The sequence below is a fragment of the Oryctolagus cuniculus genome, chromosome 7, assembly GCF_051225735.1.
Source record: "Oryctolagus cuniculus isolate XC-2025 breed Fujian yellow rabbit chromosome 7, ASM5122573v1, whole genome shotgun sequence".
NCBI lineage: Eukaryota > Metazoa > Chordata > Mammalia > Lagomorpha > Leporidae > Oryctolagus > Oryctolagus cuniculus.
In genome coordinates, this window is record NC_142873.1 from 101,115,527 (window position 1) to 101,140,423 (window position 24,897).

General features: G+C 37.3%; 1 protein-coding gene across 2 annotated transcripts in view; it reads left to right on the forward strand.

Moving 5' to 3' along the window:
* NEGR1 (neuronal growth regulator 1) overlaps nucleotides 1-24,897 on the forward strand; it is a 947,630-nt gene that overhangs the window by 554,184 nt on the left and 368,549 nt on the right. For both annotated transcript variants that reach the window (XM_002715922.6, XM_070078258.2), the window contains exon 3: nucleotides 11,258-11,383. In XM_002715922.6, the coding sequence (XP_002715968.1) occupies nucleotides 11,258-11,383 (126 nt within the window). The remainder of the gene's footprint in view (nucleotides 1-11,257; nucleotides 11,384-24,897) is intronic.

The following is a 24,897-nucleotide window of genomic DNA, read 5'->3' on the forward strand; positions in this document are numbered from 1 at the left end:
ATGTTCTTTTGATATTGCCAGGCATTACCCAGAGAGGGGAGTGCAAAAAAAAAAAAAAAAAAAAAGCCAATTCTCTCAAGATTTATAGTTATGTCTAGCTTGTTGACTCAAGCAGTTTGGAAAAGCTTCAAAAATACAGTTTATCTGAACTAACCCAGGCTCTGCCAAGCCTGTAGAGGAAACATTTTTAAAAGTAGAAATAATAGGTACATATTATTGGAGTTGAATCCTTTTGACTCTAACTTTGCATATCTTCTGAAGGAATAAAACACCCCAACCAACCTACATACGAGTAACTACTGCCTAAGGTGTGACAGCCCATTCTGCTGCAAATAAATTTGTATAATTATTGTCCAATTAGTTCTTTGTATTTTTATAGTAAAACCTACAGTAGGCATTGGGTTAGGTAAATACTCTGCCTTTAAATGAGTTAAAAAGAATACTGAATCCCTAGACTCAGAGAATCTCCTTGAAAAAGAGAAGTCATACAAACCCTTAGAATGATAATTGCATTTTCTACCATATTCTCTGAAATTATATTATTTCATGTTTATAATAGTATGAACTTTTATGGGAAATCATCTCTGAGAAGTTGAAAAAGTGTTAGTTTAGCACACGAGAAATGAAGAAAAGACTGACAACAAACAAGTAAATGACAAATACCAATGTCAATCACAGATTCCGACAATGAAAATGACAAGAAACTAAAAGTGTAAAGAGGTAGAATGTTATGGGTGCAAATATTTATCTACATAGAATGCAAACTGTCTTAGTCGAACTGTGTTGCTATGATGAAATTCCATTACTAGAGTGTCTTGTAAATAGAAGAAATGTGTTTCTCACAATTCTAGAGTCTGAGATGTCCAAGATACAGGTGGTAGTTGATTCAGTGCTGGCGAGGGCCCGTGTTCTCCTGGATGACAGCTTCTCACTGAGTCTTCTCACGGAGGAAGGGGCCAGCTAGCTCTCAGGAGTCTTCCTTATTTTTTCCCCCAGAAACCTTTTATTTAAGGTATACAAACTTCATGCATTTCATAAATACAACTTTAGGAACACAGTGATTGTGATTCTTTCCACCCTCCCACCCCTACTCCCACCCTTGTTCCTCTTCCCTCTCCTATTCCCATTTTAGTTTTACTAAGATTTATTTTCAATTAACTTTATACACAGAAGATTAACTGTATAGTAAGTAGCGAGTTCAACAAATAGTATGAAAAAATTGTTCCTCAACTGTTTTTTGATTTCTTTTTTTATTTCTTCTATGACCCACTGTTCATTCAGGATCACATTGTTCAATCTCCATGTGTTTGCATATGTTCTAGAGATTCTTGAGTTCATTCCATTGTGGTCAGAAAAGATGCATGGTATGCTTTTGATTTTTAATTGGCTGAGACTTGCTTTATGGACTGGCCTGTGATCTATCCTAGAGAAAGTTCCATGTACTAGTGAAAAGAATGTATATTCTGCAAATGCAGGATAAAAGGTTCTGTAGATATCTATTAGGTCCATTTGGTCTATAGTGTTGGTTAATTGTTTCCTTGCTGAATTTCTGTCGGATTTATCTGTTCATTACTTAAAGTGGGGTATTGAACTCCCCCATTACTATTGTATGGGAGTCTAAGTCTCCCTTTAAATCCATTAACATTTCTTTTAAATAGCCAGGTGCCCTATAATTAGGGTCACGTACATTTATAAGAGTCATATCTTCATGTTGAATTGATCCCTTAATCATTGCATAGTGCCCTTATTTGTCTCTTTTAACAGCTTTTGTGTTAAAGTCTACTTTGTCTGATACTAGAATAGCTATACCAGCTCTTATTTGGTTTCCATTAGCATGGAATATCTTTTTCCATCCATTAACTTCCAGTCTGGGTGTATCTTTGTTGGTGAGATGTGTTTCCTGTAGGCAGCAAATAGATTTTGTTGTTGCTTGTTTTGTTTTTGTTTTTATTTTTTCCATTCAGCCAGCCTGTTTCTGTTAACTGGAGAGGTGAGGCCATTTACATTCAAGGTCACTATTGATAAGTAACCACTTGGCCCTGCCATTTTTCCATAAATATTCCTGCTGTTTACTTTGGATTTCCTTTGTCCATTTACTGAGAGATTTTCTGCCTTCATATTCTTTCATAGTGTTGACCATGCTTCTGTGTTCCTGTGCGTAGCACATCTTAAGCATCTTTTGTAAGGCTGGATGAGTGGTGACAAATTCTTTCAATTTCTGTTTGTTATGGAAGGTCTTTATTTCACCTTCATTCATAAATGAGAGCCTTGTAGGGTACAGTATTCTGGGTTAACAGTTTTTTTCTCTTAAGACTTGGAATATATCTCATCATTCTCTCCTAGCCTATAGGGTTTCTGATGAGAAGTCAGCTGTGAGTCTAATTGGAGATCCTCTGCAAGTAGTCTGGTGTTTCTCTGGTGCACATTGTAAAATCTTTTCGTTAGGTTTTACTGTGGAGAATTTGACTACAATGTGTCACGTCGAAGATCTTTTCTGGTCATGTCTATTAGGAGTTCTATGTGCTTCCTGCACTTGGATGTCCCTTCTCCAAATTAGGGATATTTTATGTAATTATTTCACGAAAAAGTTCTTCTACTCCATTCTCTCTTTCCATGCCTTCAAGAACTCTTTGACCTGTATGTTGGGTCATAGATCTCCAACACTGGTTTTTAGTTTTCTATTTTTTTTCTTCTCTTTTCTTTCTTTCTCTTTTCTTTCTTTCTCTTCTCTTTCTTTCTTTCTTTTTTCTTTAATTCTTTCTCATTCATTCATTCATTCATTCGTTTTTTCCCAATTGTGGCTTTTATCTTTGGCCTATGCCTCTGTGGATTAGTGGGGTATCTGCTCATTCAGTGAATACTCTGAGCCCTGTGCTGGATGTGGTCAGGGAACTCTGTTTAGTGTTCCAGGGTGAGAGGAGTGTCCAAGGTGACTCACAAATGGGGTGTAGTTTCTCTCTCTCTCTCTCTCTCTTTTTATCAGAGGGAAGATTTGTTCAGCTCTATTAGCATAGTCTCATGCTGACCTCCTCTCCCCCAAGAAGACCAGTGCCTGGGTGCTAGCCCCAGTAGGTACAATGTTCACCCATAGTGCCACAAAAGCCACACAAAGGATACATGCAGTCCTCGATATGAGCACAGATCTCACAGCAATGATCCTCACCAGGGACTCAAGGAGCCCCGAGCATGTGGAGCCGCCTATAGTGACTGCCCAGAGACTCAGCCACACCCTGCACCCCGACATGCACAGTGTTTTCACAGTCTTAGCACACAGTATTCCACAGTCAAGAGCACTCAGAACCTTGTCAATACTCCCAGTTAGACTCAGGCATCTCCCCTCGGCTAGTTGCTGGGCACCCAGCTGTTAATGTATGTCCAAAATTGCGCCTGCCCACTCTTGGCTAGTTATAGGACACCAGTGCCAGGTGGTCAGGGAGAGAAATGTGCCCTCCCCCTTTCTTCCTCTAGGATGGCAGTTATACTGTCCCCCACAGGGCTCCAAGCCAGACCCATGCCAGGCTCTTCCCACAGCTGTATCTCCAATGGCTTGAGCTGCTGCAATCTGGTCTCACTTCACTCTCCAAAGCTGGTGCTGAAACTTGGCTGCTGGGATCCTGACTTGTGTACTTCTGCCCTCCATGTAGGTCCAATGTCCCTCTAATTTGTCTGGAGTTTCCTCTGCCATTTTCTCCCTAACTCTTCCCTGAGATTGCACTCTCTCCATGTTTTTAAAACTATCTTCCCCTACACTATAGCAGTAAGCTCCTTCCCTATTCTGCCATCTTGGTGCCTCTGGGAATCTCTTTTATATGGGCACTAATTGCATTCATCATCTAATCACTTTCCAAAGACTGCAACTCCTAACGTCACAATGGATGGTAGTATGTCTGCCTATAAATTTTGGGAGGTTACAAATATTCAAACCACAGTGCGTAGTCAGAAAAATCCCCCTTGTTTTAATATGATTGAGGCTGACACAATATTTTTAAACCAAATTTTTATATTTTAACATTTATTCTGAAATTCACATTTTACTTTGAAATTCTTTTGGTTAGTTTTTGGGATAGGAGAAGACATTATGGGGAGAAATGAGTTGAATAGGGCATCAGAGAGAGAAAAGAGCTTTTTTTTTTTTTTTGTCCCAGTGAACCTATTTGTCCCAGTGAATGTATTTGAGGAACAGATGTAGTGATTGTGTGCACAATCAAATAGATATATTAAAGCCTTTTAAGGTAGTTTGCAATAAGCCTATAACTTAATAGAATGGATGGGAAGACACAGAATGCACTTGCCTGTAAAACCCTGCTTTCATTTCGTATCTGAAGGAAACAGGTGGGTTTGTGCCCAGAACATTGTGGTTACAATGGGAGTGTTTGTGGACCAGATTAAATTAATACTCAATCCACATTTTAGTCCTAGCAGCCTAAAAAAGACTATATTTGTATGTGCTATGATCTTTCATGGACTATGACAGCATAAGAACTCAATGGGGCATTTAATTGATTCCAGTGAGCCAATAAAACTGTTCAGATCCAAATAGCCCACATCTTGTGTTTACAGTTGAAACAACCATCAGATGCATTCTCTAAGGGTTTTCAATATCACGTGTGACCTATTTCACATGTCATACAACTTAGTATAGGTGCAGACTCTATTTTATTGTTTCTAAAAATCATCTTATAGGCTCTTAGTATAATAAAACACTATGTGCTCATATGATTCCTGTGATATACAGATTGGTCACCCTTATGTTGGCTTCTCAAATTAGTAATGGGTGTGCTCCAGACTAAATGATTGAATTATTGGAGGAGATTATTTAAAAAATTGTGAAGACTGCTCATTAAGCAAATGAAACATTTTATTTCCGCACATCAAAAAATATGTGCACAATAAAAGACAAAAAACACAAAGTACTCACAAACTCAAATCATGGGGAATAATCTAAAATAGGTGGTCATGTGGAAATCATATCTGGTTTGGATATGTGTTCTAAGATTTCCCTTAATGCATTTGTCTCATATTTTGCTGAGAATGCCATAACATGGGAGGCTGGGGAAGGCAGTTGGGGAATGACAAATTGCCTAAATTTGCCTAGAAGTGAAGTCAATAAGAGATTAAAATTGCTTTTTAGAGAACAGAAACTTATAGATACAACTTAATATGCATCATCTGACTATGGAGCGAACTTGATAGAAGTTGAAGTCTTGTTAAGTAGTAGTTGAATTTAAGACCAGCAGATGAAAGACAAACCAGATTGTAATTCAGATGGTCCAAGAGTGATTCCTTTAAATGAATATGACAGTTTTAAAAATAATTTTACTCAAACACAACCTTGAAATCCACAAGGCCATCTTCGTGGCCCAGCAATTTAAGCTGCTGTTTGCAGAACAGGCATACTATCTGAATACCAATTGTATCCAGTCCTGGCTGCTCCACTTCTGATCCAGCTCCCTGCTAATACATCTGGAAAAGCAGCAGATGATAGCCCAAGTGCTTGAACCCCTATCACCCATGTGGGAGACTCAGATGGAATTTCCAGTTCTTGGCTTCAGCCTGGCCCAGCCCCATATATTGCAGCCATTTGGAGGAGTGAATTAGTGGATGGAAGATTTTCTCTGTCTCTTCCTCTCTCTCTGTAACTCTGCATTTCATGTGAATAAATGAATCCTTCAAAAAAATGAAAATCTACTTCTATTGCTCAGAAAGCTTCTAATGTTTTTAGATATCTCTGATGGTACACAACAAATTGTAATCGTGATTATAAAGTCTTCTGTATCTCCACTTAGAGTTCCATGGTCAGTATGTTATCTAGAACTTCTACCCTCTATTGTTTTTATTTATTGTGAAAATAATGACCATGATGATTATATCATAATAATTATTTCTTACATATTAAAAAGCTTATGTTTAGATAAATAGCTTTATTTCTTGTTTGTCCTAGGTGATAAATACTTAAATAATTCATGTAGCAACCCAAAATGTTTCATCAATCAGTAGTTATTTAATGTCTTAAAATTGTTGAATCAATGGAATGTATTTTCTCTTTTTATAAAAATTATTTTCAAGTATTTAGAAGAGACTTTGAGAACTTGAAATAAGGTATGTAGAAAAGGATCATACATCCAGAACAATAAGCTATTTTAATTCTCCTCGTTTTCCCATTTTTCTATGCAAGTTCTAGAATTACTGGACATATCTACCTTCTAGCTTGTTGACTTAAGGCATGCCTACCATTTGGCCATAAGACATGCAAATATTCACAAAAGTTGAGAATCTTCCTCATCTGTGCGCACACATCATTTATGCACAAATTGTGACCCAGGAATAGCTACCAGGAGTGATGACTTTCAGAAGTTTGAGACCTTAGCATTCTCCCCTGCTCCTGCATCCAGAGTAGAAGCATTCCTTCTTGCTTCCACTTCTTAACCTGTGCTTCCTGGGGCCCAGTGCTTAGTACCTTGTCATCATGCCAATTCTGGCGACAGAACTGGCAATTGTTTCCATCAACCATTTGACCAATTCTCCATACCTCCAGTTTTGTTATGCTATATTGAGGTTAGTAGATTTTTCCTAGTTTTTTTTTTTTTTTTTTTTTTTTTTTTGACAGGCAGAGTAGACAGTGAGAGAGAGAGACAGAGAGAAAGGTCTTCCTTTTCTGTTGGTTCACCCCCAATGGCCGCTGCGGCCAACGCACCACGCTGATCTAAAGCCAGGAGCCAGGTGCTTTTCCTGGTCTCCCATGCGGGTGCAGGGCCTAAGCACTTGGGCCATCCTCCACTGCACTCCCGGGCCACAGCAGAGAGCTAGACTGGAAGAGGAGCAACCAGGACAGAATCTGGCGCCCCGACTGGGACTAGAACCCAGGGTGCTGGCGACTCAGGCGGAGGATTAGCCTATTGAGCCGCGTTTTAAGTAGCAGTGCACTGAATAATTTTGTATCCAAACTATCCTTCACGATTTACTTAAAAAGAAATTATCACAAAATTTATCACTACTGATTCAAATCCAGTAAGCATATTTGTTGGACACGTGTTATATAGAATTGGAAAGAATGTGAAAATATCTGTCTTCTCTTTAATATTTTCCTATCTATTTTCCTCTTTTAATTCCTGATGGCAAAGAGCATAGCTTAAAATTTTTAAAAACTTTCTGTGGATGTAGAATTGTTCCCCCTTAAAACTCAGTAAAAGTTGAGTCTTGCAGTGAGTATAGGATGGCTTTGAATATTCAGCAAAGCAGCACCTGCAGTTGCCTTCACAAACCATAGTGCGCAGGAAGGCTTTCCCTGGCCTTCTTTCCACAGCATCTGCTGCCAACGGGCGATGTGCTCTGAGAGGAGCCCTGCCAGGGGGGATTTACCTTACCAACATCCTCTTTCCAGATGTTCCTTCCCTATGGCACGTCCTGAATTATGAGGTTCTGGGAGATGATTGTAATCACTGAGATGACAGGTCACACCTGGAATTCACCACTCTTTCCTCCGCAAAACAATTTCCTGAAGTTAAATGTCAAAGCTAAGTTTATTGCTAAGGGACTTGGTTGTTTTTCCATGCAGTCAGATATCAGTGCTGAATATTAGCTTACTATAATATTTAGCACTTCAAAAAATAGATAGATATGTAAAGATAAATTTAACCTACTTTATGATCAGGTGGGATAAATACACTGTCAAGGTACACCATCAGGCCCGTGCCGTGGCTCAATAGGCTAATCCTCCACCTGCGGCACCAGCACACCGGGTTCTAGTCCCTGTTGAGGCGCCGGATTCTGTCCCGGTTGCCCCTCTTCCAGGCCAGCTCTCTGCTGTGGCACAGGAGTGCAGTGAAGGATGGCCCAAGTGCTTGGGTCCTGCACCCCATGGGAGACCAGGAGAAGCACCTGGCTCCTGCCTTTGGATCAGTGCGATGTGCCGGCTTCAGCGCGCAGGCCACGGCGACCATTGGAGGGTGAACCAACGGCAAAGGAAGACCTTTCTCTCTCTGTCTCTCTCTCTCTCTCTCTCTCTCTCACACTGTCCACTCTGCCTGTCAAAAAATTAAAAGAAAAAAAAGGTACACCATCATTTCTCTTTAATATGTATACTTTCTGCCTCGACTCAGTTATATGTTTTAAATATATCCATAAGTAGCCAGATTAGACTGTGAGCTCTGTGATCTAGCTTTTAAAAAGAAGGAGGGGCAGGTTAACACCCTGGCGTGAAGCACTGGCATCCCATATGGTCGCTGGTTCTAGTCCTGGCTGCTTCTCTTCCGATCCAGCTCTTTGCTTTGGCCTGGGAAAACAGTAGAAGATGGCCCAAGTCCTTGGGCCCCTGCCCCCACGTGGGAGACTGGAAGAATCTCCTGGCTCCTGGCTCCAGATAGGCACAGTGCCGGCTGTTGCAACCATCTGGGGAGTGAACCAACCAAAGGAAGACCTCTCTGCCTCTTCCTCTCACTGTCTGTAACTCTACCTCTCAAATAAATAAAGATTTTTTTTTATTTGACGAGTTAGACAGTGAGAGAGAGAGACAGAGAGAAAGATCTTCCTTTTCCCTTGGTTCACCCCCCGACAAATGGCCGCTACGGCCAGAGCATTGCCCCGATCCAAAGCCAGGGCTTCCTCCTGGTCTCCCACACAGGGTGCAGGGCCCAAGCACTTGAGCCATTCTCCACTGCCCTCCCGGGCCACAGCAGAGAGCTGGCCTGGAAGAGAAGCTACTGGGATTAGAACCCGGCGCCCATATGGGATGCCAGCGCTGCAGGTGGTGGATTAACCAAGTGAGCCATGGCTCTGGCTCCGGAAATAAAATCTTAACAGAAAAAGAAGATGGACCAAGTCTTTGGGCCTGTGCACCCATGTGGGAGACCCGGAAGAAGCTCCTGGCTCCTGGCTTCAAATCGACACAGCTCCGGCCTTTGCCATCATCTGGGGAGTGAACCAGGGGATGGAAGACCTCTCTCTCTGTCTCTACCTCTCTCTGTAACTCTGTCTTTCAAATAAATAAATAAATAAAATGAAACCACTATATAAGTTTTTGTTTTTTAATAGTGAACATTGGTATGTGTGTATGTGTATATATGTATATGCATATGTATATATCCACGTGCATTTTAATAATTACTTTATCAAACTTATACCTACTTGCAGATATTCAAATGACAATTTTGTGGTTTCTATGAGTTTATTTTTATTCATGCCTCTATTCACCAGTAAGTCACAAAAATTTCTCTCTACTTTCTTCTTACATTATTTTAATGTTTTTATTTCAGTACTGTTTTGGTTGAGCTGAAAAGAGTCATCTGTTTGGGATGATTTTTATTTTTTATTATTTTCCTGAGAATAGCTCACTGAGGAGTTTGATGATGATATGTTTTACATGCCAATTAAACCATGTCATTTAGGAACAGTTACAGTAGTATATCACTTAGGAACAAGCCTTTTCCTCAGTCATGTAAACTCTTATGTATAATCAAATACTGCATATTTGTAATCATATCATCCTTGATTTAATTGTAGCAGAGTTTTGGTTTCATAACAGAATCAAAGATGATATTCAAAGTATGGGGAATTTAATTCACAATCACAATAGATTTCAGTAACTGGTTTTTAAAACAACTGCAAAAATATCTCTTGCATAATAAGCTCAAAGAATAGAACAATTAAAAGGGTTCTAGTAAAAAAATATTGTTTTCTGGTAATTGAAAAGGTGTTCAATCACCAGCTATTTAGATATGAACTAGAACTGGAAGAGTGGCGTTGTGTACTTTTTATAAAGAATACCAAAGCTTATTCATGGCACCAGTCAGTAATGCCCACTACCACAGTGATGAAGTTTGCAAACAATTTTAAGGCTTGAGAAAAGGGCAGTACTGAAATTAAAGTCAAATACCAAGTATGTGTTTTGCAGCATCTCATCATCATAGCTAATACAGCCACTTTTATATGTCCTTGATCATACATTGACTTATTTACAACAGCTATATAGGGTTTGTCCAACTGTTGTCTCTAGCTTTCAGAGGAGGATACTACAGCTGAAGTGGATTGATAGACTCACCCTGGACAATTCAACCACCTAGCAGACAACCAAGGGTTTATATCCATACCATTTGAGGATTGTATGAAACCCTTTGGTTTCCAGAGACTATGGAAATTTAATACGTGATGATGGTTTAAGAATTTTTCTCTGCAACATTTGACACAGTGTGTTCCATGATGAAATTCTGGAATAATAGTGTCTTTAGTCTGATACATCAGAGAAAACACAATGTGATATTTCCCCTATCACTCTTATAAATTCACAGTGCTCTAACAGGTTCTAAGGAGTCCTGAAGGGAAGAGGACTTACTTTTTCAAGTCATTACTGACGAGAATCCATTCCTTTACTATCCTTAAAATTTGTCCTTTTTAGGATGTCAATGCTGAGAAAATGTCAATGCTGAGAAAATCTAGCCTAACCACGTTCCTGATAGAAAATTGAAGCCAAAAATGCCTTTCTGACCCTCAGATCTTACCTTCCCACCTCTGCCTCCAATCTACTCCCAGACAATGCATCCTGGCAGGTAGAAAATGATTGCTAAAATACTTGGGTCCCTGCCACCCAGAGAGACCTCAATGGAGTTCCTGACTCCTGGCTTGAGAATGAAAGCATTCTCAATTTCTCTCCCTCCCCCCTTCTGTCTCTCTGTCACTCTGCCTTTCAAATAAATAAATTTTAGAAGTTATAGAATAGGCGGGCGCTGCTGCTCACTTGGCCAATCCTCCACCTGCAGCACCAGCATCCCGGGTTCCAGTCCCGGTTGGGGTGCCGGATTCTGTCCCATTTGCTCCTCTTCCAGTCAAGCTCTCAGCTCTGGCCCAGGAAGGCAGTGGAGGATGGCCCAAGTGCTTGGGCCCTGCATCTGCACGGGAGACCAGGAGGAAGCATCTGTCTCCTGTCTTCAGATCCATGCAGTACGCCAGCTGTAGCAGCCATTTGTGGGGTGAACCAATGGAAAAGGAAGACCTTTCTCTCTGTCTCTCTCTGTCTCTCTGTCTCTCTCTCTCACTGTCTAACTCTGCCTGGCAAAAAAAAAAAAGTTATAAAATAAATAAGTCCAATTAACAAAGATTTCACAGTCTTCAAGGTTCTGGAGAATTCGTCTTTTTAGGTGAGGACCATGGGCCATATGTACATTTCATCATCATATCTTTATTGCATTGTATCATGAAATTAATCATTTATAGTTCAACAAAATTTATATTTCTTTTCTGACCACTGCATGTTTTGGCATTTCAGTTCCTCCGAAGATATATGACATCTCAAGTGATATGACCATCAATGAAGGAACCAATGTCACCCTTACTTGTTTGGCCACTGGGAAACCAGAGCCTTCCATTTCTTGGCGCCACATCTCCCCATCAGGTAATGTAGGAATGTATCGGTATTGCTTGTGCTCTTCATTATTCTTCTGTAACCTCATTGTTCAGAACTTAAGAGTTAACTTTTTTAATTTTGTGTTTATTTTTCATGAGGTGGGCAGGATGCATATTTTTATACTTCCCCTTTAGATCTAAAAGCACTGCAGAACACAATAGTTACATCAAGTTTCAGTTCAAGACCAGAATAGAATTTTTGTCTCTTGATTCTTAGTCAAGGTTAGGTTCACTTTAGTATACTAAATAATCAAAATTCAATTGATAAAAGGTTCAAATGGAAACATCACAAGAAAAACATCTTCATTTAAATATGAGGGGATTTATTCAGTCAGCATTCATGTATTAATACACCAGCATGAACTGTTAAAGTAATCAGAGGAGAATGAAATTATGGAAATGATGAGGTTGCTGAGTCTAATTTCAAATTGTAGTTGACAAGCAAGGATTTTGGGGTTAGAATTTAACTGACACAGGATCTAAAAGCCCAAGAATTTAAGTAACTTGTTCAAGATAACATAAGTAGGTGAAATTAAGGGATTGCCAGTGTTTTTGTTATAGTACACAGCTTCTCACAACATATGTCAATTTTTGGAAGTTGCTGATAATTATCATCAAACAGGGTTGTTTCTACGGGCCAATTCTAAAAATTATAAAATTGAGTAAAATATAGATGTGTGAACTACATAGCTTTGAGACTTCCTTGGAAGTAAGAGTGGTGTTTTAATGAGCCTAGCCTACATCATTTCTGATAATTGAAATTTGATTTTATTTGTTTTGGTTTTTGTAGAAATAATTCTGACAAGGTTGTTGTGATGAAATTGCTTTTAATGAAATAAAAAAGCACATATTATTAATATAGGCATAGGAAGAACACACTTGGAGCACTATTTTATCTGCTATTTTTTTCTTTAATACTATTCATCCTTATGTGCCTTTCAGTTACTCATTTATTCAGTAAGTAATAAGACTTACTCAGACTGCATGCTTAGTATAACTATCAATGTGAGAGAAAATCAGTATAAGTATATACTTATATAATATGCCTTATGTCCCCATAATTGTTACTGAAGTATGAATATGCTCTTAACTGCTAACAGTTCACTCCATAGATCTGATACAAAAATCAAAAAAACTGGTACATGAGCAATGAGTTCATGGCAAGACACTCCATTGGGTATAATTGAAACAACCTTGGGACTAGCAGTTAGATAAATGCGCTCTTAAACTGACTCCATCATTCATAAATTCAGCTAATTCTGGTACAAAACTCTAAGACCCAGTTTCTCTCAGCTGGCTTCCTGCTTTCCAAAAATTGAATGATAATTCCTGGCTGTCTTTTAATTTACAATCAAAATGTATGTATTTATCAAGTATCACAGGAAGTTTCAAAGTATTTATACATGGTGAGTTAGTTAAATCTAGCTAATAAAGAAATAAATTATCTCACATAGATAACTCTCAATACCTACTTTTCACATTTTTTAAGTTATACAATATATGTTCATTAACTGTGTTCATTATGCACTATAATAGATGTCTGGAACTTATTCCTCCTACCTGACTATAATTATATATCTTTGACGAGTTGTGTGTCCTGGATTTTGTTAGACTTAAATAAGAGAATAGACATAAAAATATAAAGTGATATGCAAATGTATAGCTGATTCTTAATCATCTTTTTGTGGATTTAAATCTGATATGACAATATAATTTTTGTAAGAATGAAACTCATAATCTCCATTTTTATATAATTTAAGATTAATATTTTGGATTCAATTCTTTGTAGCACTTGTTATTATGCATATTATTCATTTTTAAGTGCTTGGATACATTTTAGTTTAATTAAATAGCAGGAATGTTGGTTAGTGAAGTTATTAGAATAATGATAATGGATAACATCATGAAGCTGGCAGAAGACAGATTGGGTTTATAAGTTAAACTGTGCGTAGATTTGTTTTCTGATCCTGTCATATTGAGCAAATGAGTAAAATTAGCATAAATATTAACTGCTATTCAGTGAATAAGTAGGCTGGGTGGATATTTTTATAAATACTCCCAACAACTACAAATTATAATTTGTTAATGATCTATATACAAATGTACAACATAGTGGACTCTCTACCTTAAGTAGTATGTCTAATAATTCTATTAGCTTTTATTCAATTTATATATTTATATTTGAAAGGAGCAGCACTGATCTGTTTATATTTTACCTAAGAAACATCACTTTTTTTTTTAACTTTTATTTAATGAATATAAATTTCCAAAATACAGCTTATGGATTACAATGGCTTCCCCCCATAACGTCCCTCCCACCCACAACCCTCCCCTTTCCCACTCCCTCTCCCCTTCCATTCACATCAAGATTCATTTTCGATTCTCTTTATCTACGGAAGATCAGTTTAGCATACATTAAGTAAAGATTTCAACAGTTTGCTCCCACACAGAAACATAAAGTGAAAAATAATAGATGATTTTTTAAATGATGATGAAATCAGATCAGACCTATTGTCATGTTTAATCCCAGTGAGAGTCAAGTTGGGAATTGATAATTTCTTCTTATTCTTTTTTTTTTTTTTACAGAAGATCAGTTTAGTATACATTAAGTAAAGCTTTCAACAGTTTGCACCCCCACAGAAACACAAAGTGAAATATACTGTTTGAGTACTAGTTATAGCATTAAGTCTCAATGTACAGCACGCTAAGGACAGAGATCCTACATGAGGAGTAAGTGCACAGTGACTCCTGTTGTTGACTTTACAAATTGACACTCTTGTTTATGGCCTCAGTAATCTCCCCATGCTCCAGTCATGAGTTTCCAAGGCTATGGAAGCCCCTTGAGTTCTCTGACTCTTATCTTGTTTAGACAAGGTCATAGTCAAAGTGGAGGTTCTCTCCTCCCTTCAGAAAAAGGTACCTCCTTCTTTGAAGACCTGTTCTTTCCACTGGGATCTCAATAACAGAGATCATTCATTTAGGTTTTTTTTTTTTTTTTGCCAGAGTGTCTTGGCTTTCCATGCCTGAAATACTCTCATGGGCTTTTCAGCCAGATCGGAATGCCTTTAGGGCTGATTCTTAGGCCAGAGTGCTGTTTAGGACATTTGCCATTCTATGAGTCTGCTGAGTATCTCGCTTCCCATGTTGGATCACTCTCCCCTTTATTTTTTTTTTTGCATTTTTTTTAACTTTTATTTAATGAATATAAATTTCCAAAGTACGATTTATGGATTACAATGGCTTCCCCCCCATACCGTCCCTCCCACCCACAACCCTCCCCTTTCCCACTCCCTCTCCCCTTCCATTCACATCAGGATTCATTTTTGATTATCTTAATATACAGAAGATCAGCTTAGTATACATTAAGTAAGGATTTCAACAGTTTGCTCCCACACAGAAACATAAAGTGAAAAATAATAGATGATTTTTTTTAAATGATGATGAAATCAGATCAGACCTATTGTCATGTTTAATCCCAGTGAGAGTCAAGTTGGGAGTTGATAATTTCTATTTTTTTTTTTACAGAGGATCAGTTTAGTATGCATTAAGTAAAGATTTCAATGAAACATCACTTTTTTAAGTTCTTTTTTGTTTTTCTGTATCATGGGAGAAAATATGCCTCAAGACAGTAGTCAACATATGAACAGTGTTGGTGTAAAGAAAAGACAATAAGTATTCTACATGCCAATACTAGAAGCAATGCTAGTGTTTATTTCCTTTATCTGAGAGGTCAAGAAAGAGAGACAGAAGATAGAGACACAGGCAGACAGAGACTTCTCTCTCATCCTCTGGTTGACTCACTGAATCAGGCCAGGACAAAGTTTGAAGCCTGTAACTATAAACACAATCCTACTATCCCATGTGGGAAGTTATGACTAGAACTCAGTTCAGGTCTCCTACATGAGGACCTGGAATAAAATGCAGGTGCTATAATTTGGGATGTGGGTGCCCCAGCCAGTATCTTAACTAATAGGCCAAACACCTGCTCAAACACAGCAAGATTTTGCACACATGTGATTTGTTTAGTTGTTTTACCAATTCTTTGGTAATTATTGCTTATTCATAACTGAACCTTGTTTTAAAAATCAGTAACAAATGGGTGATCACAGAAAGAAACATAGTAGACCTTTTCCCTAGTCTGCAGTAAAATAAGGCCGTGGGTTCAATCACATTGCAAACATCACTCTAGCCAGTTGGAATGGGTACTTTCACTAAAAACATCTTTCCTGAGAAGTTACTTGACATATGAACTTCCTCACATTACTTACACTGAGTTTTCTGTTCTATATGTAGCAATTAATTTCAAATACAAGGTTTTAGGATGTGAACATTTAGCCTAGCAGTCAAGCTAGTTTTGAGAAATATTACCAGCTCAGTAATGATCAAAATTCAGACGTTGAAATATGAATTCCACCAAATGTGTACAAGTCTCACACCATCATAAAGCCAAAAAATTGGAAGTTGAATCATTATTAAGTTAGAATTCTTTATATACACACACATGTGTGTGAACATATATGTGTGTGTGTGTGTTTATATAAATCATTTGAGGCATACAACTTGGTCTTTTAATCTCTAAATATTTCAGTGTGCATTTCTGAAGATTAAAGGCATTCTCTTTACATAACAACAATAATTTCTAACTTCAGCAAATTTAACATTAGCATTATGATTTTATTCAATCAATAATCTATATTGCAATTTTGTCAACTGGTCCAATAGTTACCTTTCTAGAATATTTTTCAATCTAGTACAGAATCCAATCCTGGATTATTTATCATATTTAGTAACCATACTGCTTACTGATAATGACAAATAAAACTTCCATGAACAATAATGGTTCTTTCCATCTTTTTAATTTCCAATGTACATATGTTGTATACTCATATTTTAAGTGAGTCTCTTGTATGTTGAGAAAGCATGTAATTTTTTAATCTGCTCTGCCAATCTCTATTTGATTGGTGTATTCAGATAATTTAAATTTAATTTAATTATTCATCTGTTAGCACTTAAGTCTGACATGTTATTTTCTTATTTTATGCTTGCCCTCTCTTACTTTTGATTCTGTTTTCTTTTTCTTGCCTTCTTAGGGGTTATTTCAGCATATTTTCCAGATTCCACACTCTCTCTGAGGTTTTTGAATGTGCTCTTTGCAGTTTATTTCATTAGAAGTTTTCCTTGTATTCCATTATTTTAATTTTAACTGACACATAAAACGTACATTTATATAGGGTATAATACAATATTTTAATAAATCTGTACATGATGTATATCCAGATCAGGGTAAATATATTTACCTCCTCAGACATTTATCATTTCTTTAGGATGAAACATTCAAAATTCTATCTTCTTATTTGTTTTATTTTTTAAGAAAAATATACAGTACATTATCATTTTCTATAACTACCCTAATTTTTCAATAGTGCACCAAAGCTTCTTATTTCTATCTAACTATAATATAATATCTATTAATCAACTTTTCTGCATCCCTTCCTCTCCCTATGCTTTCCAGACTCTGGTAACCGCCATTGTATTTTCAACTTTTATGAAATTAGCTTTTTGAGATTTCACATGTGAGTGAGTTCATGTGATAACTGTCTTTCTGGGCTTGGCTTATTTCACTTAGCATAATGATTTCTAGCTCCTTCACTGTTGTTGCAAATGACAAGATTTCATCCTTTCATTACTAAATAATACTCCATTGTACTGCATTTCTTCAGCCTTCCTTCAGTTGCTATACACTTACATTATTTCATTTCTTGGCTATTGTGAAGAGAGTATCAATAAACACAGGAGTAGAACCACAGATTGATTTCATTTTCCTCAGATATATACCTAGTAGTAGAATTTCTGGATCACATATTTCTGTTTTTAGCTTTCTAAAGAACCTCAACAGTTTTCCACAATGGCTGTACCAATTTACATTCCCATTAATCCCATTAAAAGTATACAAGGATTTTCTTTCCTCTAGATCCTCAGTAGCATGTTATCTTTTGTATTTATGTTCAATCTAACTGTACCTTGTAAATAAATAACTTATCATAGTGTAAAAGTGTTCAACTATTACCAGCTCTAGGGATGTATAGGAAATGTGCCTCCTCTTATATTCTATTACTCTGCCTCATTTAAAATAAATTTATTTTTATTTTTTTTCTATATAGTGATAAAATATTGCTGTAATGCGATAATGTATAAGTTTTTTTTTTGCTTTCAAACTTTTATTTAATGAATATAAATTTCTAAAGTACAGCTTATGGATTACAATGGCTTCCCCCCCATAACATCCCTCCCACCCGCAACCCTCCCCTTTCCCACTCCCTCTCCCCTTCCATTCACATCAAGATTCATTTTCAATTCTCTTTATATACAGAAGCTCAGTTTAGCATACATTAAGTAAAGATTTCAACAGTTTGCTCCCACACAGAAACATAAAGTGAAAAATACTGTTTGAGTACTAGTTATAGCATTAAATCACAATGTACAGCACACTAAGGACAGAGATCCTACATGAGGAGTAAGTGCACAGTGACTCCTGTTGTTGACTTAACAAATTGACACTCTTGTTTATGGTGTCAGTAATCACCCTAGGCTCTTGTCATGAGCTGCCAAGGCTATGGAAGCCCCCTGAGTTCACCGACTCTGATCATATTTAGACAAGGCCATGGTCAAAGTGGAAGTTCTCTCCTCCCTTCTTAAGGGAGAAAGGTACCTCCTTCTTTGATGACCCATTCTTTCCACTGGGATCTCACTCGCAGAGATCTTTCATTTAGTTGTTTTTTGTTTTTTGTTTGTTTGTTTGTTTTTGTTTTGTTTGTTTGTTTTGGTTTTTTTTCCCAGAGTGTCTTGGCTTTCCATGCCTGAAATACTCTCATGGGTTTTTCAGCCAGATCCGCATGCCTTAAGAGCTGATTATGAGGCCAGAGTGCTGTTAGGACATCTGCCATTCTATGGGTCTGCTGTGTATCTCACTTCCCATGTTGGATCGTTCTCTCCCTTTTTGATTCTATCAGCTAGTATTTGCAGACACTATTTTTGTTTATGTGATCCCTTTGGTTCTTAGTCCTATCATTATGATCAATTGTGAACAGAAATTGATCACTGGGACTAGTGAGATGGCATTGGTACATGCCACCTTGATGGGATTGAATTGGAATCCCCTGGTATATTTCTAACTCTACCGTTTGAGGTAAGTCAGCTTGAGCATGTCCTGAATTGCACATCTCTTCCCTCTCTTATTCCCACTCTTACATTTAACAGTGATCATTTTTCAGTTAAGTTTCAGCACTTATGAAGAATTGTGTATTGATTACCGTATTCAACCAAAAGTATTAAGTAGAACAAACAAAAAAAAATACTAAGACGGATGACATATCAAGTTGCTCATCAACAGTCAGGGTGAGTGTATAAGTTTTTGTTTCCTGCCAACCAAATTTAGAAAACTCAAGAAAAATACTTTGTATACACATCTTTTAAATTTGATCATTTTTCTTTCTTTCTTCTTGATATGATTCACACTTTTTAAAAAAAATTCTCATTTATTTTTATTTATTTTAAAGACATAGGCAGAGTGGATGAATGAGGGGGAAACTTGGGAGTGGAGAGAGAGACAGACAGACAGACAGATAGACAGAATTATCTCTCAACCAATGGTTCCTTTACTAAATGCCCTCAACAGTCAGCTGGGCCGAACTGAAGTCAGGAGCTGCAAACTCAATCATCGTTGCCTGCATCCGTAGAGTGATTCAACTGCTTGAGCCTTCTCTTGCTTTCTCCCAAGGTTGTACATTAGTGGGAAGCTGGAATCAGAAGAGCCAGTAATTGAACTCAGGCAGTCCAATATAAGATGCACACATCTCAAGTGGATTTTAACCACTACACCACAGGGCCATCCCAGGCCCATTCTGTATTGTTTCTATTCTATGTAGAAAATTGCAATTCTATTTAGAAAATTCTATATAGACATTCTTTTCTTTTAGGTCAACTAGATAAAAATTCTGTTAGCATTCCTGATTTGAAAATGTTTTGATTTTTCCTTCATTCCATAAGAATATCTTTTGCTTGGGATAGAGTTTAGTAAAATAGCTCAGTCATTATTTAACAACCAGATATTCTAAAAGGGACCATAAGGCAATTATTTTGAATCTGTGGATTAAAATATAGAACTTATGAAAATAAGAAGTGGACTTTTAGTATTTTCCATAAGTATTGCTGTGAGTTAAATAACATAAGCTAACAAGAATCCAACAGCTTTTCCAAATCAGGAGATTATAAGGATTTTGAGAATTTTCAATGAAAGTTTTTTCAGGATAAACATAGTAAACAAAGCCAGGTATTCTTTGGACCTTAAGTCAGTATTGTAAGGTCTATGGGCCAGACTAGCTTGTTGCCTTTTCATGTAAATAAGGATTTTTGGAACATTGCTGTACTCATTCCTTTACATAATGTCTATATGTCGATAGATGCTTCGGAACATCAACAGTAGAGTTGTGTAGCTGCAACAGAGCCTGTATGGCCAGCAAAGGCTAAGCTATTTGCTGACTCCTACCATAGATATTTTATTTCTCAATGAAAGATAGAAAAAATTAGCACGCTGAAACTTCCATAATTATTTAATACAATCTTTAGACAGAAAAGGTTAATTACTAATTATCAGAAAAAGTGGGAGATTATAAAAGATGAAAATTATCAGCTAAAAACCATGTAATCTGGTGAATCTATTGTTTAAAATAATTCTGAATATAGCTCAAGTCATCGCAGGTACAAACTAGAAAGTATTACTTAACGTTAGTACTTTCAGTTCCATTTTGTTTCCCCTTTTCTTGTTTGAAGTGCTTGAGTGCTTGCCCAACACTGAGGGTGATCTGATGAAGAGGCTGGGCGTGTGCTCTTTTCATGCTGGAAGCCTGTCACCCAAACCCTGTAATCCTTTCAGAATCTTGCTTTGGTCTGCAATCCTGACACTACACTTTGCTTTGTGGTGTTAGGAAGAAAGAAATTCAGTAAAACCAGCAATTTATGCTGATGACATTTTAACAATACCAGATCTTCAGGTCGCAAGCTGTGGTTCCAGTTCCATTGTAGAGTTGTACTCTATTTGGAGTTTTTGTCAATTTCCATAATGGTTTTTCATAATGGATAATTATATAATGAATGAATCTACTTAATGATGACAAGTTAATCTTTTACCATAAGACTGCACACCAATAATTTATATAGGCAGTTAAAATTGACTTTTTATTCTGAGAGTTTATAATTTTAACTTTTATTTTTCTGTTTCCAAAGTCCTTCCATTTCTATGGAGTGAGTGGTGGGTTATGTTAAATTGTTTGCATTCAAAACCGTTAATGCCTACTACTTAAGTATAGAAAGCAAGATATTTTCAGGATTTTAAGACAAATATAAGACTAAACAATGAGGCTGATAGTGTGATGGATCAATATAAATGATAGTTCTCTATTCTCAGAGGAAAGTGGTTTACCCAAACTAAACAAAAACCAAAATGCACCCAGCATTTCATAAAATATCTTTTTTTTTTTTTTTTAGAATTTACTTTTATAAATGAGGTGGGCCTTAGAAAAATAATGATACTGCAGTTTATATCTCTCCATAGTGGATTGAATTGGGTAAAAAGATAATGTTTAATATTATGCTTTTGAAGTTTGGAAAACAGATTTGTTATTGAGTTTCCCTCAGTGAATTCAATGTCATGTTAAATGTAATAGTGAAGGGTATTGCATAATCATCATTTTTAAATGGTTTAAGGATTTATTCAAAGATTTTTATGTTAGAAAATGCAGTTTTTACATTAATTATAAATTTCATGCTAATTCATACTAAGATAGGATTCAGTGGATTAAAAGTAAATTCAAAATATTAGACCATAAGGATCCAGAAAGAACACCATAGGCATAGTAAACATATAAAAAGAGTACCTTTGATATTTACATTAAATACTATTAATTGAGCACTTCTCTAACATCTGTTAATATGTTAACTGATTTTCATGTGAAGTGTAAACTTCATGTACCACATTTATGATGAAGGACCACAAAAGTCATACATACTAATCTGAATCCGGGTGTGCCTTATAGTCAATGAAGATACAACCTGATTTTTCTCCCCTCGGCTTCGTCCATTTTCTGTTACTGTAACTGGATAACACAGACTGGGTAGTTTGCAAAGAATAAAGGTTTATTTACATCTGGATTCTTGAAGGCTGGAGGGTCCAAGATCAAGGGGCAGGCATCTAGGGATGGCCTTCTTTCTGTTGTGGTCTCTACGAAGTCCTCAGGTGATACAGGGCATCTCACAGGGTGAGATGGTTAGATACTAGTGACAGAGCCAAGTGCCGTTCATAACAGAACCATGGGCTGAGCGACCCCATTGACCCACTAATCCATTAATCTGTGAAGGATTACCTCTTAAAGACCTTGCCTAGTCCCACCTCTTAATACCTCATAGTGGTGATTAACTTTCAGCATGAATTTAGTGGAAATATTCCAACTGTAGCACCCCCAAAAGGTAAGGGATACCTAGCAAAGCCACTTTATGTACAAACAAGGCTACTAGGTTTATGTGCTGTTCCTGGATTCTTACTGAAATAAATGTGAGCTAAGAAAGAGAAAGCAGCTTAACAATGATTTTCTAAAATTCAGAACTTAAAGTGTCCTTGACAATTACAGATAAGACCACATGGTTGGATTGCAGTAAGTTATTGTTACAGGAGTTTGACCTCTAGTGTGAGAGAACACATGTCCCTTTTTCTTCACTCAAAAGGAATGCACTGCCATTAGATTTGATTTGCACTCTAGCTTGCATTAATATTATATTTTTCCAGTAAACATATTAGGAATATATTTACTAGGATATAATTAAGAATAATCGTTGCTAGTGGAAAATCATATTGATTATAATGATCTTAGATTACAGAAATAAAACTATAATAAACACTATGTGGCCGGCGCCGTGGCTGACTAGGCTAATCCTCCACCTGCAGCGCCGGCACCCCGGTTTCTAGTCCCGGTTGGGGCACTGGGTACTAGTCCCGGTTGCTCCTCTTCCAGTCCAGCCCTCTGCTGTGGCTCAGGAGGGCAGTGGAGGATGGCCCAAGTGCTTGGGTCCCTGCATCCACATGGGAGACCAGGAGGAAGTACCTGGCTCCTGGCTTCGGCCATAGCGGCCAGTAGGGGAATGAACCAATGAAGGAAGACCTTTCTCTCTGTCTCTCTCTCAATGTCTATAACTCTCTCTCTGTCTCTCTCTCTCACTGTCTAACTCTGCCTGGCAAAAAATAAAAATAAATAAATAAATAAACACTATGTATTCTCACTTTTTGTGTGATATCTATTTAAGATTCAAGCAAGATAAGTACTTTTTTTCAGGCAATAAGAGCTATATTGTAGGCACTTGGTAAGTATTTGTGAAATCATATATGATATTTTAGAGTGTGAAAGTCTTTATATGTAATAACTCATAATGTAAAGACTTTACATGATTAATATACTTGCATTAAAGTATTAAGAAAATTAACATGACTAGTAATTATTGACATGTATAACCAACATTACTAAATCATTCCCCAATGAGGTTATAGAAAAAGCTAATAATATTTTCATAATTATTAGAATACCATGCATACAGGCAATATAACATAGCACTTAAAAGGATATTATTAGTATTTCAAGTTACTGGTTTCAAATACCTTTCTGTTGCTTATTCATGTATTAACCTGGGCAAATTTCTTAAGAACTTTTTGCCTCATTTGCGAATTTATTTATCTGCAAAACAGAGATGACAACAAGAATAATATCACAAAGCTATTATACAAGAAATGCTACAGGTACAGTTTAAAGCACTACCCATCTCCAAAGCTTCAGAATCATGGTTGTTATTAAAGTTTTTCTGGCATTTCACTTTTACATGAAAGTTTCTTGAAGCCATAATGACAAATACTGTGTTTTTAGGTAATGAAATCAAGTAAATGTGATGTAGTGAGACATTATTTTGTATTTTGTTTCTTCTACATAGAAAATAGAGGTGGGAATGTTGACCAAACAACTCTCTGAATGACTTCTAGAAACAAAAGTTTAAATTATTTATTCTGATTACAGTAAGTCCTGGGTGAAGAGAGAGAGAGGCAAGGAAAAGAAACACAGTGTGTTGCAGAAGGGGTACATTATCTTAAAGAGCATATTTCCTTAGTTGCATTTGTGCTGTAGAAAAAATGTCTGTACAAATGAATCAGAGAAGAGTGCTTCACGCAGCTATAGATTCCCAAGGGTCACCATAAGAATAAAGACATCAAGTCTCTTGGAGACATTCTTATAATCACTAACCTAAACAAAGCCCAGGTAAGAGGATATAAAGAGTACAGTGACCAGAAAGCTGTGAATGTAATGCTGACATGTTCTTCTGTATGTTATGATTATAAATTCTCTAATCTTACTTTATTGTGAGACTTAATTCCAGTCTGTTAGCTTCCAAAAAATTGTGGAGAATATTTTCTATCTGAGGACAGTGCTTTCACCTTCTACAAAAATGCTACAGGGGTATTTTTTTTCTGATGGGAAGAGAGTGAACAAATAGTTTCCAGCATAATGAAAATGTACATGAAATAGTAATAGACAAATTTTGTCAGATTGCCAAAAGAGTTGAGAAGCAGTATTTGTGGGCATGTATTTCATATACCTGTTAAGACACTACTTGAGGTGCCCAGATCCTTTACTAAAATGCCTGAGTTTGAATCTTGGCCACACTTGGGAGGCAGTAGGTGATGGCTCAACTACCTGAGTCCCCACCATTCACATAGGAGACTTAGATTGAGTTCTCACCTCAAAGCTTCAGCCCGGCCCAGCCTTAGCTGTTGCAGGCATTTGGGGAGTGAACCAGCAAATAGAAGAGCTCTCCCTCTCCTTATCTCTCTCGAATAAATAAGAAAGAAGTCAAAATTTTAGAAAATGTGATTTTTAGGGGCCGGCGCTCTGGTGTAGTGGGTAAAGCCACTGCCTGCAGAGCAGGCATCCCTTGTGGGCACCGATTCATGTCCCAGCTGCTCCACTTCCAATCCAGCTTTCTGCTGTGGCCTGGGAAAGCAGTAGAAGGTGGTCCAAGTCCTTGGACACCTGCACCCGTGTGGGAGTCCTGGAAGAAGCTCTTGGCTCCTGGCTTTGGATTGGCGCAGCTCCGGCCATTGTGGCCAGCTGGGGAGTGAACCAGTGGAAGGAAGACTCCCCCTCCCCCACCGCCCCTCTCTCTGCCTCTCCTTCTCTATCTGTGTAACTCTTTCAAATAAATAAATAAATCTTAAAAAAATCATTAGCATACTCTTTAAAAATGTGATTTTAGTATTTAACATTTCTTTTTTTATTTTATTTTATTATTTTTTTATTTGACAGATAGAGTTAGGCAGTGAGAGAGAGAGAGACAGAGAGAAAGGTCTTCCTTCCACTGGTTCAGCCCCCAAATGGCCACTAAGGACAGAGCTACGCCGATCCAAAGCCAGGA